Genomic DNA, 20476 nt, shown 5'->3' with positions numbered 1-20476 from the left:
CGTTTATGCTGATAAGGATCAGAAGACGACCTATAACACTACCTTGCGGAACGCAAGAAATCACTTTATCTTACTCAATGACTTTCCATCAACTGTGAATATTAGGGCAAAGTTCGCTCAGGCGCACTTTTGATATAAAATCGATATCCAAAATAATTAAACTGTGACTTCTGATTGCTTTATGAACTTAACCTGTTATTCCCCTTAACGGTTTTTCATGCAACCTCTTCCCTTCCCCCTCACCATAACCTATTGTTATGCTAATTGATTTATGACCCCTGGATTTAATCTGTTCTTCTGAGAAATCCACCACATCTTCCCCTCATCCTCCTCATAACCTATTATTCGGTTAATTGATTTATGGGACCTACCCCACTCCTCTGGGAAATCCCCAACTCTTCTCTCTCCCACTTGCGATAAACTTTTGATATCAAATGAACTGAGTAATTCATTAAGTTTATTGTTAACCTTTTCCCTCCCAATTATCCCCCTCCCATATTCCATCTACAAATTGACAGAAGTAAGACTGAGTCTAAGATCAGCTCCTGGAGAGGAAGGATATAGGGTAGTTTATTTTATTTTGGGTGTTACTCTGTTGAAAATTCAGAGCGAAAGCACAGCCCCTGCCGTCCGTCAATGACCCTCCCCTCACTGATTTGCAAATTTGTAGCAAATGCTCAGTCTGTGCTGAGATCATGGAGAGGCAGATGCAAGTATAAACTTGTCCAGCTACAATATGTTCTAATTACGTAGCTACACTAATGGAGATCACTGGTGTCGGGTTGCCAGAAACATTTGGCTGTATGCTCAACTTGATATGCAGGGATCCACTGACCTTGTGCAAAGTGCCACAACCAGAGGATGTCCAACTTCACCCCTCGCCCCCTACCTCCTCATCCCTCCCAGAGCTAAGGGCTGGAAGGATGCCACGAAAAGACACTCAACCTCAATACAAAGGGCATAATAATATTTTGTTACAATTCAGTTTCTATATCAATTTGCAGGGGTTGGATGTCCTAATATGGAGGGAAAATGTAATCATTGTCTGCTGTTATTTAACTTTATAAGATGCATTTCTTGTAAAATATGTAAAAACAAAAAAAAATAAAGTAAGAAAATACATCAGTTTTCCTAATCACGCAAGGAACACTGTCATGAAATCGGCAAAAACGCTCACCGCATGTAATTAGAATCTTGCAGAACACGCTAAAAATATCTGGTGAGAAAAAAACAATAGCACACACTTGCCTCTTCGTGCACCTGCAGACTATCGGATGATGACGGGGTGGGGGATACATGGAGAATTATAGTTCATAGTATGAATGAGTATCGGTACATAATTCATTGTCTGGGAGACGAGTTGGCTCTAGTTGTTCTGGTTTAGGGTTTGGAGTGTGTGTAGTTGTGGGGAGAGTGGGATGTGTCAGTAAACGTGCAGCAGCATACCAGGATTGGGGGAACAGTAGGGTTACTGGAATTTACAAGGAATGTCTAAAATTTGTGGTGAATGAACTCTGAAAGTAAAGGAAACAATAGTTACACATAAAATATCTTTCTGACTCCCAAAATAATCGGCATTAGCTACAGCACACCTCTGACATAGGTTGCAAAGCTATTGGCAACTGTGAGCAACCACTTCTAGCTGATGTACTCGAAGCGCCATGGCCATGCATTGTTGGATATGGAAAGTCTCCGAATTCTTGTGAACAGTACTGTTTACAGTTTCTTTCCTTAATTCAACGCTACTGCTTTCATTCTCAAAGACAGTCACTGATTTCTGCAAGTATCCATCGCACTCATGCCATTGAAAGACAGAGAGCAAAAATGGATTAATGCGTTAACACGAAATTTTGCTTCAAATGAGGAAAAACGGAGATTCGTTGGATGTTAGTGCAAGTGTATAGTGTTGAAGTGTGCATCTCAGTGGTTTAAATGCTGCAGAGACGGTAAGGAAGGTGTCGAGAACAATCTGCTTTAAGCTCAACACACACAATCCCAGAAAACACCGATCGAGTGTGACGGATGCTTGCGGAATTTTGACAGGTGTCTTTGAGGATTAGAGCAGAAGCGTTCACGAAGATTAGCAGACTTGCAGATATCCAACAACGGGTGACAACTGTGCTTTGAGTGATTCCACAAGAGGTATCTGCAGACAATTTCTAACAGCGGTACAATCAATATCAGAAGAATGTTGCAGCTGATGGTATTACTTTCAAGGCGATTAAAGATATTTTTTGTAACTCTTTCTTCCTTTATTTTCTGAGACAGTTCGCCAAATTTTTCAGAGGCAGTTTGTGAATAGCATATAATATTCTAAAGTGTTAGATATGGGTGGAGGAATGGTGCGAATTTGATGAGATAGTTGAGGATCCAAGTGAAGGGAGGTACGGAGATGTGGAAAGCAGGGTGGTGTGCCTGCCATTCTTGGATTTGGAGGGTCAGGTAGGACTTAGGGCAGGCCGGAGTTAGTTAGGTTTCAGTGGTTCTAAGTTCTAGGGGACGGATGATCTCAGATATTAAGTCCCATGGTGCTCACAGCCATTTGAACCATTTTTAGAATATAGGTGGAGTGGGTTTCCTGTTGAATGATTAGTAGAAGAAATTCCTACGTTAGCTGATGATCAAATGTTAGACCAACATACTTTAATGTGTTAGTTAATGGGACAGGACGATTGGAGATAGGTAGAAGTCATTGGAGGTGGAACTTGCAGGTGATACGTCCTACAGGGGGCTGAGAAGAGACAGCTCGGCTTGAAGTCAGGATAGCTGTTGGGAACCTGTGAATAATATTTTACATTATTAGAGTTCAATAACTAATTCACAGTCTTTGCAGATCGTCATTCTACCACATCAGCCTCAGCTGTTTCTCATTTAGTTGCGAAATGTTTCTTGCTGAGGTGTGTACAATCTGTTCTGTAGCTGCATGCCCAAGTGAGGTTTACCGACCCTGGTCCTGCGGCAGATTTCGAGTGAGTTGGCGCAGCCATTGTCGAACGCAAAGATGTCTCAGAGTGGCTCCTGGGGTGTCCGCGAACCACTTCGAATTTTACAATGATGCTTGATAGCCTATCCGAAATACACAGGGTGGTCCATTGATAGTGACCGGGCTAAATATCTCACGAAAGAAGCTTCAAACGAAAAAATTCTAGCTTGAAAAAATTCTAGCTTGAAGGAGGAAATCAGATGGCGCTATGGTTGGCCTGCTAGATGGCGCTGCCATAGGTCAAACGGATATCAAATGCGATTTTTAAACAGGAACCCCCATTTTTATTGCATATTCGTGTAGTACGTAAAGAAATATTAATGATTTAGTTTGACCACCTTTTTTGCTTTGTGATAGATGGCGCTGTAATAGTCACTAACGTATAAGTCCGAGGTATCACTGAACATTCCACAGTGCGGACGGTATTTGCTTCGTGATAAATTACCCAAGTTATAATGGACCGTTCACCAATTGCCGAAACGGTCGATATCGTGTTGATGTATGGCTATTGTGATCAAAATGCCCAACGGGAGTGTGCTGTGTATGCTGCTCGGTATCCAGTACCACATCATCCAAGTGTCCGGACCGTTCGCCGGACAGTTACGTTATTTAAGGAAATAGGAAGTGTTGAGCCACATGTGAAACGTCAACCACGACCTACAACAAATGATGATGTCCTAGTAGGTGTTTTAGCTGCTGTCGCGGCTAATCAGAACATAAGTAGCAGACAAATTGCGCAAGAATCGGGAATCTCGAAAACGTCGGTGTTGAGAATGCTACATGAGCATCGATTGGGCCCGTACCATATTTCTATGCACCAGGAATTGCATGGCGACGACTTTGAACGTCGTGTACAGTTCTGCCACTGGGCACAAGAGGAATTACGGGAAAATGAATGATTTTTTGCACGCGTTATATTTAGCGAGGAAGCGTCATTCACCAACAGTGGTAACATAAACCGATATAGTATGCACTATTGGGCAACGAAAAATCCACGCTGGCTCCGACCTTGGCGGATTAATGTACGGTGCGGCATTGTGGGAGGAAGGATAATTGGCCCCCATTTTATCGATGGAAACCTAAATGGTGCAATGTATGCTGATTTCCTACTTAATGTTCTACCGATGTTACTACAAGATGTTTCACTAGATGACAGATTGGCGATGTTCTTCCAACATGATGAATGTCCGGCACACAGCTGGCGTGCGGTTGAAGCGGTATTGAATAGCATATTTCATGACAGGTGGATTGGTTGTCGAAGCACCATATCATGGCCCGCACGTTTACGGATCTGACGTCCCCGGATTCCTTTCTATGGGGAAAGTTGTAGGATTTTTTTGTCTTGATCCACCGACAACGCCTGACAACATGCGTCAGAGCATTGTAAATGTATTCCAGTATAGTCCATGCAGTTCTTGAGTGGCACTGTGCCAGGGTGGCAAAGTGGCTGACACACCTGCCTATTGAGCAGGAGAACCAAGTAACAATCCTCAAATTGATACAAATTTTCATTCGGCGCTTCAGTCTGCAACACTTTACACAAGCAGTTAAAGGAATGCGATATCACAAAGAAAGCAGAGAGATCTCTTTAATAATAAAACTCAGCTGCCTAGGGGTTAGTGCTATTTTAATTGACAGCAGTTAAATAGATTCTCTTTGAGATATTAAATTTGTTTGAATGTTTATTAAAGTGGTAGCAACCATTACTGAGTTCCGAGAATGTGTGCTGACATGAAATTTCCTGGCACATAAAACTGTGTGCCTGATCGACACTCGAACTCGGGAACCTTGCCTTTCGCCAGAAAGTGCTCTACCGTCTGAGCTACCCTAGCACGACTCACGTTCCGTCCTGACAGCTTTACTTCCGCCAGTTCCTCGTCTCCTACCTTCCAAACTTTGCCCGCGAAAGGCAAAGTTCCCGAGTTCGAGTCTCGGTCCGGCACACAGTTTTAATCTGCCAGGAAGTTTCATTTCAGCGCACACTCCGCTAAAGAGAGAAAATATCATTCTGGAAACAGGCTGTGGCTAAGCCATGTCTCCGCAATATCCTTTCTTTCATGAGTGCTAGTCCTGTAAGGTTCGCAGGAGAACTGTAAAGTTTGGAAGATAGGAAACGAGATACTGGCGGGAGTAAAGCTGTGTGAGGACAGGGCTTCAGTCGTGCTTGGGTAGTTCAGTTGGTAGAGCACTTGACCGCGAAAGGCAAAGTTCCCGAGTTCGAGTCTCGGTCTGGCACACAGTTTTAATCAGCCTGGAAATTTCATTTCTGAGTTGATTATTACATCCTCAAATCTGTTTGCTAGCTTAGAAAAATAAATTAAGCTCTTTTCTTTACGAGTTTTAAAAGTACTAAGGATGTATGTATAAAATGTCCCGTCTTGGAATATTTTTTTGCATTGAGTCTAAATCTGCTCTCAAGTTTCCCGATTCTGTAAATTTTCAGAAGTTATGGAGGAATGAATAATCTCATTTATATTTTCGTGATATTTATTCATCTGACGCGTTTAGATCGTAGTTGTAAGAGGTTTTAATTTCCAGTATCTGATTAACAAATGTTTCTTTCCGAAACAATCATTTCATTGAATTATACTGAGAACGACATTTGAAATAGGAAACGTACAATACGGCTTTGGAAGAATCATTTGTATCTGTGCAATCAACAAGCAGTCAGCAATATTGTACTGTTGTTATAAATATATCTTATGTATAAACAATGAATTCACCCGACGTAAATTTTCGGTTGGATTCAAAGATTTTGTCGCGATTGACTTTCTTCCAAAATCAATTAAGCAGCTCTATCACAAGTGGTGTTTAATGAAAGAGGCAGAGATCGCTTGGTTATGAACCACAAGAAATTCAGTTCAATTCATCGGAAACGTAAAGTGTGACGTTTTGTGTGGCGTTTTGTTGTGCTGTTTGGCGTTTGTGGATGTTACTGGCGCAAGCCGCCAGGAAACAGGTAGAGGGATAGTATTCAGTATTAGCTATCCGTGTACTTTCCCTACGCTGTTGTATTGTTACAGGGCATTGCTGATTCACTTCGGACCACTCACAAGATTAATCCTAACTTTCTGGTAAAATCGACATTGGTGTCCCTATTTTGTAAGTGTTTCAATGCAAAAATGTGATACAGACATACCAATAAATCTCTGCCAAACACTTTGCCTAATTTTCCCGGCGCGCCTAGGTTACTGCTGAACAAGGCTAAGTCTACTCGAACTCTACACCTCGTAATCAATTTGTGTTTGATTGATTGCAGTATAAGATGTGCCTTCTGGTAGCTGCCGTGTGGGTTTTGTTCGTCTTGGAATCCAAGGGTGCTATAGCGGCGTCACAGCAGCCCAACATCATCTTCGTCTTCGCTGATGACCTGGTAAGAGATTCTACGCCGGACATTTGTGCAAGCGGGCTGTCGTTTCATTCTCATAACAAATGTCTATTAAGTTCAATACAGCACAAAACGCTTTAAGCAGTTTGTTGCCGATTATATTAGTATATGATCATAACTTATATCACGCCAATTCTTTAATTAATCTAACTCATTGGTATACAACAACTTCAAAAGTCCTATTACTTTACAATTAAGTTAACGTGTGAAATATTTGCGCTCCAATATAAAAATAACGAGCTTTTCACGCCTCTAAATGTTTATGACGCCGTTTCTCTTAAACTGTGTATTGTACATTGATACAATTCTGCAAATTAATTCAGTGTTATATGTGGCGTCTGTACTGCATAATGCGGACAGATGTAGCAGGAAAGAAGCGATAGCCGCGCAGTCTTTTGTGGCTTGCCACGGTTCGCACGGCCCCTCCCGCGGGAAATTCGAGTCCTGTCTCGGACAAGGGTGTGTGTGTTGTCATTAGCGTAAGTTAACTTAAGTTAGACTAAGTAGTGCGTTAACCTAGGGACCGATGAACTCGGCAGTTTGGTCCCATAGGAACTTACCAGCGCTACAAGAAGAAGTGATAAATTTAAACATAACGCCTGATGCTGAATTTTTAGTGCATGAAGAGCAGGAATGTACAGAGCGATAAACTTCTTTCCTTTCATTATTTTGCGGGGCGTTTCATCGAGAAAGAGTTTAGAGAAGACCTGAAACTATGTGTAAAGTCTGTAGATTGCAAAATCACTATGTGCTCTCATTTTGGGTGAAATGCTGGATGAATTTAGTCCCGGTAATTCACACACTGTGACGTTCATTGGCTCAATACATGTACTGTTTCTACCTTTAATACTTATTGCGTTAACATTTCGACGAGATATTATCTACCTCTTCATGAGTAGACTAGGACTGCAATTTAAATTTTTAAATGTGATCAATAATTACGCGAAATATTGAAACCCAGATTTTTCTTTCCACTCGAAGTCCTAGAGAGGTTGGCTGCAGCTGTAATGGATGACGAGTTCGCCGTCCTAGCCGTGTAATAATATACACTGACGGAAAAAAGTTCGTTATACCGAAATATAATTTATATAGTGTAATGAAATTTCAGGAATACATTTGTCTAGGGAAGATATTTAAGTGTTTAACATTGCAAGGCCACATGTAAAAGTAAGCGAGAGATAAATTATTCAAATTAAGAAATGCTGGGACACCAGTAACCACTGTAACTGACAAAACGTTGAATGCATATGTGTGCATGCATTTTGTTGTACAGGTGCCTGACGTCAGTTTGTGGTATGGGCTTGCATGTCTGTTACGCTTGGTCGTTGAATTCAGGGACGGCTAACGCTTTTTGTGGATGAAGTTGCAGTCGGCGTTCGATAATGTCCCATATAACCATAATGAGATTTTCACTCTGCAGCGGAATGTACGCTGACATGAAACTTCCTGGCAGATTAGAACTATGTGCCGGACCGAGACTCGAACTCGGGACCTTTGCCTTTCGCGGGCAAGTGCTCTACCAACCGCAAGGTTCACAGGAGAGCTTCTTTTAAGTCTGGAACATAGGAGACAAGGTGCTGGCAGAAGTAAGGCTGTGAGGACGGGGCGTGACTCGTGCTTGGGTAGCTCAGTTGGTAGAGCACTTGGCCGCGAAAGGCAATGGTCCCGAGTTCGAGTCTCGGTCCGGCACACAGTTTTAATCTGCCAGGAAGTTTCACGTCCCATATATGCTCGAATGGAGACAGCATTGGTATGTGGGCGTGCGTTATCCTATCCGAAAACGCCGTCTGGAAAGCTGTTCATGAATCGCAGCACAACAGCTCGAATCATCAGACTACGTACATTGTCTCAGGGTGCTCGGAATATTCACGACAGTGTTCTTGTTGTCATGCGGAATTGCACACCAAGCCGTAACTCCAGTTGTAGATCCTGTGTGTCTAGCACGCAGGTAGGTTGTTTGCAGGCACTAACGAACACACTTTCATTACTGTCATCGAGGCAGAAGCAGCTTTCATCAGAAAACATAATAGGCCTCCAGCCTGCCTTCCAATAGCCTCTCGCTTGACACCACTGAAGTTGCAAATGACAGTGGTTTGGGGTCAGTGGAACGCGCGCTACAAGGAGTCTGGCTCGGAGCTGTCCTTGTAGTAACCATCTGTAACAGGTCGTTGTGTCAATGAGGCGCCAACTGTTGCTAAAATTGGTGCTGCAGATGCATTACAATGCCGTAGAGCCGCACACCAAAAACGATGGTCTTCGGTTGGCTCACCTGGACGTCCGGAGTACATTCTCATTATCACGTGGCAGCAGTCATTTACAGTGGTTGCATTCCTGCCAAGTCTTTCTGGAGTATAGCGGAAGGAAAGCCCTGCTTCTCGTAGCCCTATTATACGATCTCGTTAAAACTCAGTGAGATGCCGATAATTGCGCCTTTGTTGCCTTAAGAGTATTTTTGAGTAACATCATCACGAGACGGTAAATCTTAAACGTAACTAAAGCTCACGATCCTCACAGAGCGTATTTACAGCGAACATGCTTTGCATCCTCATACTGCCACTACTCACGCTACCTTGATGCGGCTGGCGTGGAATGTGAGTAGACGTCATCTTTCAGATGTAAGAAGATGACTACTAACTTTCGTTCATGTCGCACAACTCCTTCTTAAAGCTGCAACCTTTTCTTCCTTTCTTCTTTTTTTTTAAAGTCAGTGTACGTTATACTACTACTCACTAGATTAAAATAGTTATGGGTTTTGTTACTATTATTATGACCATTTGCCAATTTTAACATTCTAATTTACTCATTCTAGCTATTTAACTTTACCATTCTTCTACATGGGAGAACACAGTACATCCACATTACGAATCAACAATAATCTCCTGAACTTACCTAACACAGGATCCAAGTTTATGCTTCAACAATAAGTAATTGCACGGATAGCTCTTCACACACACAATGACTCCTTCAAAGTCCATTCCAGTCTTTAAACAATGCAGGTTTGACGCTAAAAGTTTACACTTTCTCCATGGCTGATTTTTTTCTTGGTAAATAGAAGAATTCCACAATGATAAATATCGTGAGTACTCATATACTTAACAGAACCGTCATAACGTTCTTGTTACATTGGCAGCGCAATAGAGATCGAAGAATTCCACGACGCGCTGGAAGGATAGTAACACGTAGATTTGTCTTGAACGAAAGTGTAACAGAAATGCTGTGGGAAGTTAAATCGTAATCCCTGGAAAGGAGATCTGCATTCGAAGAAAATTGTTCGACACTCCTGATGTAACAATCGCTTATTACGCGTGAGGATCATGAGGATAAGGTGACAGATGAGAGGGTGATTAGGGCACGTAATGAGGCACATAGTCACTTTACCCTCAGTACACGGATGAAATGAAAGCTGAAACAGGCAATTTTGCTATGAGGAAACATCCACCATTTACTGAACGATGGATTTTATGGTGTATACGTACATGAATATGTACTATAAATAGTAAACATTTTAAGAACATCGTGATCGACACCCTTGCGAGGTAGCTACGTAGCAGCAGGCGCTAGCAGGTGAGCGTTAGCTTCTAAACATTTGTGCAGCGTCTTTCCTTTTCTGGCTGACAGAGTAAATTCGTGTTGCGTCGACAATGCGAATTAGTAGTGAGGGCGAGAAGGTAGTTGTGGAGAAGTGTTAGGCTAGTGGACTTGTAACGCGCACACTACGCTGCAGATTGAAAATATCATTCTGCAAACATCCCTCAGGCTGTGGCTTAGCCATGTCTCTGCAATATCCTTTTTTCCTGGAGTGCTGGTTCTGCAAAGTTCGCAGACGAGCTTCTGTGGACTTTGGAAGGTAAAATGCAAATGTCGTTTGATTAGGGCATCCCGTCGGGTAGACCGTTCGCCGTGTGCAAGTCTTTAGATTTCACGCCATGTCGGAGACTTGCGCGTCGATGATGAAATTATGATAATTAGGACGACACAAGACCCAATTCTTGAGGGGAGAAAATCGACCCAGCCAGGATTCGAAGGCGGGCTATTACGACAGACATTCTGTAGCGCTCACCACTCAGCTACCGGGGCGGACTTTGGAAGGTAGGAGACGAGATACTTGCAGAATTGAAGATGTGGGAACTGGTCGTGAGTCGTGCTTGGGTAGTTCATTTGGTAAGGCAGTTGGCTGCGAAAGGTAAAGGTCCCGAGTTCGATTCTCGGTCTGGCACACAGTTTTAATCTGCCAGGAAGTTTCATATCAGCGCTCACTCCGCTGCAGAGTGAAAATCTCGTTCGAGATAGGATCTGAATGAGATTCCAGTCTATGAAGTTATGGATATATCTTTCTTCCCATGTCAGTACCTCTGCTAATGGTTTAAAACCTTATTCCACCTCCTACTCTTCTGTGCTTATCCTCATCCCTCCGATTACATAGTACGATGTAGACGGAATGCCACAACGTGTAACAACACTACCTTGAAATTTCTTCCAAACGGCGAAAGTTTAATTCATTGTGTTGTTGTAGTGCCTCACTATTGCCTACATTCTAATAACCAGAACTTCCAGCAGACGAAATCAGGATGGTGAAAAGTTCAGAACTGAGAAACGATTCAGGTAAAGAGCCTCCAGTAAAACTAAACTAATCTCAGGAGCTTTAGTCGACGTTTTCACATACCTAAACTGGGAAAACATTTTATGGTCATCATGAATGTAGTGTAGGCCACGGCTAACTGTGAACGGGTATGTCTTAATGGAGCAAGTGTGAAATTCATTACAATCTGAATAAAATATTTTCAACACTACGAAGGAAGTGTAGTACAAATTAACAAAACAATCGTACAATCCGTTGTAAGACTTTTGTGTTTATGGTGAAAAAGGCAATGTCTAGACGGACAGTAAAAGAAGTGAAAGAAGAGGAGAACTGGCCTGGTATTTCTTTAATTGTGCCGGAAACAGAAAAAAAATTCTTACAATTTCGTAACCTCTTTTGTATCTATTATTTTCTGTTTGCTCTCTACCGATTCCGAAACTCTACAGTTTCATTTCCAGGCACTATAGCACTGTGATCGGTGTGATATACAACCGCGCATACATCCAGTTAATGTACTCTAGCATCCTCCACAACGAGAACAATATGGTGAGCTGAAGCTCTATCCACAGGCCATATTTTCTAGAAAAGCCTTTGGCACATTCAAATCGTTAATTGCTTTCATTGTGCTTGAAGTGTCATGATGACGATGAGAATAATGACGATGATTACAGTCTCTGCCCAGCAGGCAGCTCGATCACTGCTAGCTATCATTCTGCTATCCTCCCAGTTTTCTGCCTCTTTTCCTGCATTTGATGAATGTGTCTTGATGTTGTCATGTGTCTAGTACTTTCTTCTACTTCAGGTCCTCTTCTGAGATACGATTCCATTTAGTGTACATTTTCTCCTCATTCAGAGTCCTCCCTTTCTTCCTCTTAATGATTTCTATTATTTATCATTTCACATTCATCCCTTGTAACACACTCAATCCTTTAAATATTCATTCATATCCACTTTTTTCCAGATCCACATCTAAAAAATCTCTAAGCATTTCTCCTCGCTCTGCCACACTGTCAATGTCTCAGCACGATATAACGCAACATTCTGTAGAAAAGACCTCACTATCTTTTATCTTAAATGTTTATCTAATGGATCACAGAATGCATTCCTCATTCTGTAAAGTTAATAACTGTCTTTTTTCTATTTCTTGTTCACGTTTCACGTTACTGGTAATTTTTTTAGCAGAAGTGCCAGAAGTTATGATCTTCTTCCTCTAGCCCGTCACAGATTTTCACTTTTAACTTTTTATTGCTCTATAAAATAATTGCCTACGTTTTTGAATTTATCTTCATTCCACGTTCCTCACCGATGGTGTTAATTTCTTTTAACGTACTGTTAATTGGCTTCTTATTTTAAGTAAGTAATACCAGCGAGCCTCACAAAATTTGTATGTTTCATTCGTAGTGCTGCAATAACTGTAGTAAAAAAATCTTTCTTTCGGTTACAGTAATAATATACAGTGCTTCTGGAAGATAATTATTCTATGTATCCAGCCTCAGTTTTCATGTAATAACGGTTTTTTACATGATTACAGCAGCCTATGTATCGTACGTACCTGCAAATTCACTCGCTTTCGCAACAACATTTGTAAATTGAAATACCCAAAAGACTAACAGTACACAAACGAGTAATATGGGAGTGAAGAGAAATAAGGAATCATGTCTACTTCACGACTGCCATGCGATACTCGATTAAGAACGTCGCTAAGAAAACATAGATAGTAGAGGATGCTGCGGTACTCCGTTTGCCTAAATAGTCTTATTGCGTTTGAAAAATATCTTGATGGAATTGTCTCCGTGGTCATCATTAACAGCTCCCAAGTGATCCAGGAAGAAGTGCAAACGAAATCCAAAGTGACATTTGACGTCCCATGAGGTATGATATCCAATTGTCCAATATTGTGATAGGTGCCTGCACTATGGTGACCTATAGAGCACTTTTGAAAGTCAATCACGCTTTTTTTTCAACTTCACTCATTCAGATAATGTTCATCAGAATTTAATATCCTACTTTTCTGTGCTACAGGTATTGCTAATTTTAATTTTCTTTCAAGATGCTAGCAAATGTCTCTCTCTGTAGATAAATCAACATGAGATTTGGCCCATAGTTTTCAAGAAAAGCAACATTTTAATTTGCAGTGCAGATACAAGCACTTTTCTTCAAACAGCGGGAGGAGTGTTCACAACATTGTCCTGTCCAAGCAGTAATGCATACTGAAAATACCTTTTCCAGTGACAGTGGATTTTACGTCTCTGCCGCCCCACACGTGGTAGAAATCAGCAGTGTTTTATGTACGTGAGCTGTATGCTGGGAAGATTTGTATTTATCTTGATATTTTCACATATTCCCTGTTAGTATACCTTGCACTAAATAAGTGCGAGTAGCAAATTGAAGTTCTCGTATGTCTCTTTCAGATTAACTGCGTAAACAATACGAAAACAAAAAAAATTGTTCCCATTGTGAAAAAGCACTGAGCTGGAATCTGCAAAGAAGCGCCACGTCCTCATGCAGAAATCATTGCCGACAGTCTCCACCTACCTTCGAGGACTATTCACAGAAGAGCATTGTGGTCAGATTCATAACTTGAAGATTCCATCGTTACAATCACGAATCCATTGTTTTGAAAAATTTAAATCACGAAGGACAAAAAGTGTGTCTCATTTGATACACGGTGGCCTTGAAACATTGGAATGGCTCCTATATGTACAACACTGCCTTCTTTGTGTTCGCGCTTTGCCCGCCTTTACTATCTGACTCTCAGGAGACACCGGTATCGGCAATTCCTTACTGTGAGATTCGGGCGTTATAGCAGGTGGTAAATCAGGGTATTGCACGGTTTTTCACGTTTCCGATGTGGTTTAATTCATTAGAGTCAGCAAAAAATAAAAACAATCAGATGAGTCCTCTGTTGGTTCCTCCCACGTGCTAGGAACAACAAAGAGTACGTCAAGTGAACTTTTCAACCAGTCTGCCCCGTGGTTGGCAGTTCCATGTAAACAACACGAATTTTTCAGCCATTTAAACGCCATAATGTTTCCGTAATATTTACATTTTGCCAAAAAACAATAGCCAATATACTACGTTTTAAGAGATTTCGATAGATAGAAACTACTGTGTCTAAATGAAAACTGATCCCGATTGCCAAAACTTGATTTAATTTTCAAATTCAGCATGTACGACTTGGCAAACAATAAGTTTACATTCTTTGTAGCTACATAGTGAGGGTGCGTGTGTGTATTTTTGCTGCTTACGGGCGCTCAACGGGGAGACCCATCACAAATATTTAAAAAAATAAAAATAAAAAGATGGAAGAGTGACCAAAAATCTTACTAGACAGTGAGGAGTAAAGGTACAAAAAGACATTCAATAACTCATACCTCACTAGAGACTATACCTGACACACCTTAAGAAAATGGAGAAAGGCTGAAAGGTGCTATACTGGGGACTGAAATATACCTAAAACGACAGGGGAGCTAAAAACAACACCACAGAGAAATGCGACTGGGTGACCAGTTACAAAAATCGTGAGTGATTCAGTACCCTGTTAATCCAATAAGATTATCTGCCTAAAATTTTGGGAAACAAGTTCGACGTATCTCAAAACCCGATAACTCCCACCGCATTTGTTTGCACGACACTATACCCATGTACCCGTGCACCCAGCAGAAAGCCAAGACACCTCCTTCCCGTGCCTTTATGATCGGAGGAGAGTGTCCTGGATAATTTGGACTACATTATCATCTGAGTGCAAGCGTTGTAGAGAGGAAGGGCATCAGGGAATCGGAACAGACAAGGAATGTAGCAAACGCAACACGTATCATCCTTTCCAGTGCCCGCAGTATGGCGTATATTTCCGCGTCGAATACAGTAAACTCGTAAGCCAAACGGAAGTAGAAGACACGATCAGGGAAAACAACAGAGCAGCCTACAGTGTTCTGTTTCTACTCTTCAATAAACGCAGCTACACAGTTGTGGTTCTCATTTAAAATGTCACAGAACAATTATTAAAAACATATCGAGGAGTGCAGACTCCACTGTACTGCACTGAAACTAAAATTACTTTGGGTCTCTGCAGTAACCATGGTGGCAGATGGTTAAAACTCTGGATTGTAGTTGACTAGTGTAATCAGTCATATCTGAGTATGAGAAACATCCACTTTCAGGCTGAAATACCATAATACAGTGCGAATAAAAATGTACTGTATACTATATACAGAATTTCTGTTGCTGGTCGTCCTCCGCATAATTTATGTATGCACGTTATCTGGAGATGAAAGCACGAATCCGATGACATAATACTAATCTTCAGCTTTCCTGTGCATTGGAGACGAAGAACTGCTGTGCCCACCTCACAAGAACCATTGACGTTTCCATTGGTTGGGTGGCTTGGGTGCATCAGCGATACAAATAGCCACATCGTAGGTGCAATCACAACGGAGTGGTATCTGTTGAGAGACCATATAAACAGGTAATTTCTGAGGATGGGCAGCAGCCTTTTCAGTAGTTGCAGGGGGAACAGTGTGGATGAATGTCTGATCTGGCCTTACAACACTAGCCAAACCGGCCTTCTTGTGCTAGTAATGCTAACGGCTGAAAGCAAGGGCAAACTACAGTTATAATTTTTCCGCAGCACATGCATGCCTACTGTATGATTAAATGATGAGGGCCTCTTCTTGGGTAAAATATTCCCGAGGTAAAATAGTACCCCATTCGGATCTCCGTTTGGGGACTACTCAGGAGGAGATCGTCATCAGGAGAAACAGAATTTGTATTCTACGGATCGCAACGTGGAATGTTGGATCCCTTACTCGTTCATGTAGGTTAGAAAATGTAAAGAGGGAAATGGGAAGGTTAAAGTTAGACATAGTGGTAGTTAATTAGGTGATAGGAGGAAAAGGAGTTCTGGTCAGGTATATACAGGCTTATAAATACAAAGTCATACAGGGGTAATGCAGGAGTGGGTTTAATAAGGCATAATAAAACAAGAATGGGGATAATATATACAGCATAGAGAACACATCGTCGTAACCAAGATACACAAAGCCGAAGACTACCACAATAGCACAAGTTTACATGCCAACTAGCTCCACAGATGATGAAGAGATTGAAGAAGTGTTCAATGAGATAAATGAAATTATTTAGCTAGTTAAAGGATACGAAAATCTAATTTTGAAAGGGTGCTGGAATACGATAGTAGGAAAAGCCAGGAACGAAAAATAATAGGTGAATAAGGACTGATGGAAAGGAATGAAAGAGTAAGTCGCCACATAGAATTTGGCATAGAGCATAGTTCAGTAGTAGCTGACAGTTTCCGAACCGTGAAAGAAGGTAGTAAACGTGAAAGAGACGTCGAGACACTGGAAGGTTTCAGGCTGTTAATATAGTTCTTAGACACAGATTTAGGAACCAGATTGTAAACTCTAAGACGTCGACTCTGACCACAATTTATTTGTTATGAACTGTAGATTGAAACGGAAAAAACTACAAAATCGTAGGAACTGAAGGAGATGCGACCTGGATAACCAGTGAATCAGAGACTGTAGAGAGTTTAGAGAAAGCATTAGGTAAGGATTGACAAGAGCGGTGGAAAGAAATGCAGTAGAAGAAGAATGGGTAACTTTGAGAGATGAAATAGTGAAGGCAGCGAACATTCAAGTAGGTAAAAAGACGAGATCCAGTAGAAATCCTTGGATGGAACAAGAGGTACTGAATTTGACTGATGAAAGTATAAAAATGCAAAAAAGGAAGCAGGCGAAAGCGAGTACAAAAATTCTAAAAATTAGCTTCACACGAAGTGCAAAACTGCTAAGCAGGAATTGTCGGAGGACGAACGTAAGGGTAGTGTTGGGTTGTTTGGGGAAAGAGACCAAACAGTGAGGTCATCGGTCTCATTGGATTAGGGCAGGATGGAGAAGGAAGTCGGACGTGCCCTTTCCAAGGTACCATCCCGGCATTTGCCTGAAGCGATTTTCGGAAATCACGGAAAACCTAAATCAGGATGGCTGGACGCGGGATTGAACCGTCGTCCTCCCGAATGCGAGTCCAGTGTGCTAACCACTGCGCCACCTCGCTCGGTCGAACGTAAGGATTTAAAAGCATATTTCACTAGGGGAAAGACAGGCACCGTTTACAGGACAATTAGAGAGGCCTTTGAGAAAACGAGAAGCAGCTGTATGAATATCAAGAGATCAGATGGAAAATGAGTCCTAAGCAAAGAAGGGAAAGCTGAAGGTGAAAGGAGTATATAGAGGTTCTATATAAGGGAGATGAACTTGAAAGCAGTATTATAGAAAGAGATGTGGACGTAGATTAAGATGAGATGGGAGACATGAGACTGAGAGAAGAATATGACAGAACTCTGAAAGGTCAAAGCCAAAACATACGCTTGGAGTAGACGATATTCTATCAGAACTACTGACAGCTTTGGGAGAGCCAGCCATGACAAAACTCTTCCATTTGACGTACAAGATGTATGAGACAGACTTCTAGACTTCTAGAAGACTTCAGACTTCTAGAAGAATGTAGATATTCTAATTCCAAAGAAAGCAGTTGCTGACATCAGTACAAATTAGCGAAATGTCAGTTTATTAAATCTTGGTGGCGAAATACTAACACGAATTCTTTAAAGAAGAATGGGAAAATGGGTCGAAGTTTGAATTGAGGAGAAATATACGCACACCTCGTCCTATATTCTAACATAGATTAAGGAAAGGCAAACCTACATTAATAGCATTTGTAGACTAAGAGAAAGCTTTGGCAATGATGACTAAGTACCTTGTATCAAATTATGAAGCCATCAGGAGGAAATACATGGAGCGAAAGGATATTTACAACTTTTAGAGAAACCAGACAGATATTGTAATAGTCGAGAGACACGGAAGGGAAGCAGTGGTTGAGGAAGGTGTGAGACAGGGTTGTAGTTTATCCCCGATGTTATTCAATATGTACATTCAACAAATAGTGAAAGAAACCGAGGAAAAATTGGGAGTTGGAATTAAAGTTGAGGAAGAAGACAAAAAACTTTGGGATTTTCCGATGACATTTTAGTTCTGCCAGAGGCATCAAAGGACTTAGAAGAGCAATTAAACAGAATGTACAGTGTCTTTAAAGAAGGAAAGCAGATGAACATCGACAAAAGCAAAACTGTGGTAATGGAATGTAGTCGAATTAAATTACGTAATGCTAAGGGAATCAGACAGAAAACGAGACCGAGTAGTGGATGAGTTTTGATATTTGTCAGCAAAATAAATGATGATGGCCGAAACAGAAAGGATGTAAAATGTACTCTGGTAATGGCAAGAAAAGTATTTCTGAAGAAGAGACATTCGTTAAAATTGAATATACATTTAACTTTCAGGAAGTCTTTTCTGAAGGTATTTGTCTGGAGTGTAGCGATGTGTGGAAGTGAAACAGGACGATAAACAGTTTGGACAAAAAGAGAATAGAAACTTTCCAAATATAGTGCTACAGAAGAGTGTTGAAGAATAGATGGGTCGATTACGTAACTTATGAGAAAAGTACTGAATACAATTTGGGATATAAGAAATCTGTGGCACGACTTGACTAAAGGAAGAAAGTTGGCCGGCCGTTGTGACCGAGGCGTTCTAGGCTCTTCAGTCTGGATCCGCGCAACTGCTACGGTCGCATGTTCGAATCCTGCCTCGTGCATGGGTGTGTGTGATGTCCTTAGGTTAGTTAGGTGTAAGTAGTTCTAAGTTCTAGGGAAATGATGACCTCAGGTATTGAGTCCCATAGTGCTCAGTGCCATTTTGAAGAAAGTTGATAGGACACATTATGAGATATTAAGTGATCACCAGTTTATTACTGGAGGGGGAAATAATCGTAGAGGGAGACCAAGAGATGAATACAGTAAGCAGATTCTGAAGGATGTAGGTTGCAGTAGTTATTCGTAGATGCACAGGCAATCACAAAATAGAGTAGCATGGAAAGCTGCATCAAAACAGTCTCCGGACCGAAGACCACAACAATAAAAACAAACTGCCATCAGGCGAATTTCGGAATTAAACTGTCCAACATGAACAACGTCTCAGACAGCGCGGAGCATTCATGAAATGAAGTATGTCTCTCTAAATGTGTCATCAATAAACGATTATAGCAGCTTCAGCTGCTGATGAATTATCGTGTTCGTTGAACATAAAAATTGATCAGATCGTCAGAAATAAGGTTAACTAGTATGACGCAAAACCCAGTGTATGCTAAGGCTAACTTTTGTTTGTATCGGAACACGCTGAAGCATTTTTCAGACTTATGTACTGAACACAGTTCACTACATATTCACGGGCTGAGTATCACGTTTGAAAGCTCTTAGAGCGTTGAATTTCGTCGGCCTACCTGAACTTACCTGCCTACCTGGATATAAATAGAAATTGTTTGCAGGGGTGGAACGACGTGAGCTTCCATGGCTCGGACCAGATTCCGACGCCAAATATCGACGCTCTGGCGTATCACGGCGTCATCCTCAACAGCCACTACGTACAACCCGTGTGTACTCCATCGAGAGCAGCCCTTATGACTGGGAAGTACCCCATTCGCACAGGTAAGAGATTATATCTCAAGGTGCTCATGTCTTAGGGGCAATGAGAACTTGCTGATCTCTATGGCTAATATATTATTAAGTACCGTTGTCCTCCCCTCTCCCTCCCCCCTTACCATTCAGACTGCCCCACGCTCTCCATCCCTATTAACAACTATATAGAATGGAACTCTCATTTATGATACAGCATAAAACGTCAAGCTTCATGATTAAAGTCTCAATCAATTGCACTCCCTTTTAAGAAAAGCTAGTTATTTAAGCATCTAAATGTTTATAATGTCATATCTCCTGAATATAAGTGACGTACAATGATAATCTTTCGCATGTGCTTTCAGTAGTGTATGTAGGTACTGTCTGAAGAATGTGGAGCGAATGAAGAAATAATAAATTAAAACATCTTGCCTGATGCTGAGGTTTTACTGCGTTACCAGTGAAAATGTAATCAGCGATAAGGGTTTTCCCTTGCATTATGTTGGAAAGGGGGGGGGGGGGGAGGATGCTAACGAGAAAAACCTTAGAAAAAGTTTGAGAAAATGTTTGAAGTTTGTTGGAACGCACTGATATACTGTACGTATGTATTTTGGGAAATTTGCGCGTTTTGGGTAATGATGCCTCGAGATAGATACACACCTTCTAACTTTAATATGTCCTTATGGCGTTAATCCAGTAACGTAAGATTATATCTCTTAACGAAGAGATTATTATAGTGTTTTAAATTTTAAGGTTCGCTAAATAATGATATGAAATACTGTATATAATATTTTTGTCGCCCTAGAAGCTGTTAGAAAGACAACCTGCAACTGGAATTGACCGGATGACAATTTCAGTCGTTCATTAGTACAGTACACTCTCTTGGTAATAAATGAAGGTTGATGAAAGATCTGTAATAAGAGACTTTACAGCAGAACTTGGAATATCTGATCTCTTAATTAAATGTTGTTGCTGGAGGAGCAGGATTTCTGTACTGTTAAATGG

General features: G+C 41.2%; 1 protein-coding gene across 1 annotated transcript in view; it reads left to right on the top strand.

Annotated features, from left to right (window-relative positions):
• Positions 1-6248: 6248 nt before the first annotated feature.
• The window catches only part of LOC126355281 (arylsulfatase B-like), a 74067-nt gene continuing 59839 nt past the window's right edge, over positions 6249-20476 (top strand). Inside the window, exons 1-2 of the mRNA XM_050005569.1 lie at positions 6249-6356; positions 19345-19504. Of these exons, the coding sequence (XP_049861526.1) occupies positions 6249-6356; positions 19345-19504 (268 nt within the window). The remainder of the gene's footprint in view (positions 6357-19344; positions 19505-20476) is intronic.

Source organism: Schistocerca gregaria, chromosome 3 (assembly GCF_023897955.1).
Source record: "Schistocerca gregaria isolate iqSchGreg1 chromosome 3, iqSchGreg1.2, whole genome shotgun sequence".
In the NCBI taxonomy this organism is placed as follows: Eukaryota; Metazoa; Arthropoda; class Insecta; order Orthoptera; family Acrididae; genus Schistocerca; species Schistocerca gregaria.
This window is presented reverse-complemented; position numbering and strand designations above follow the sequence as displayed.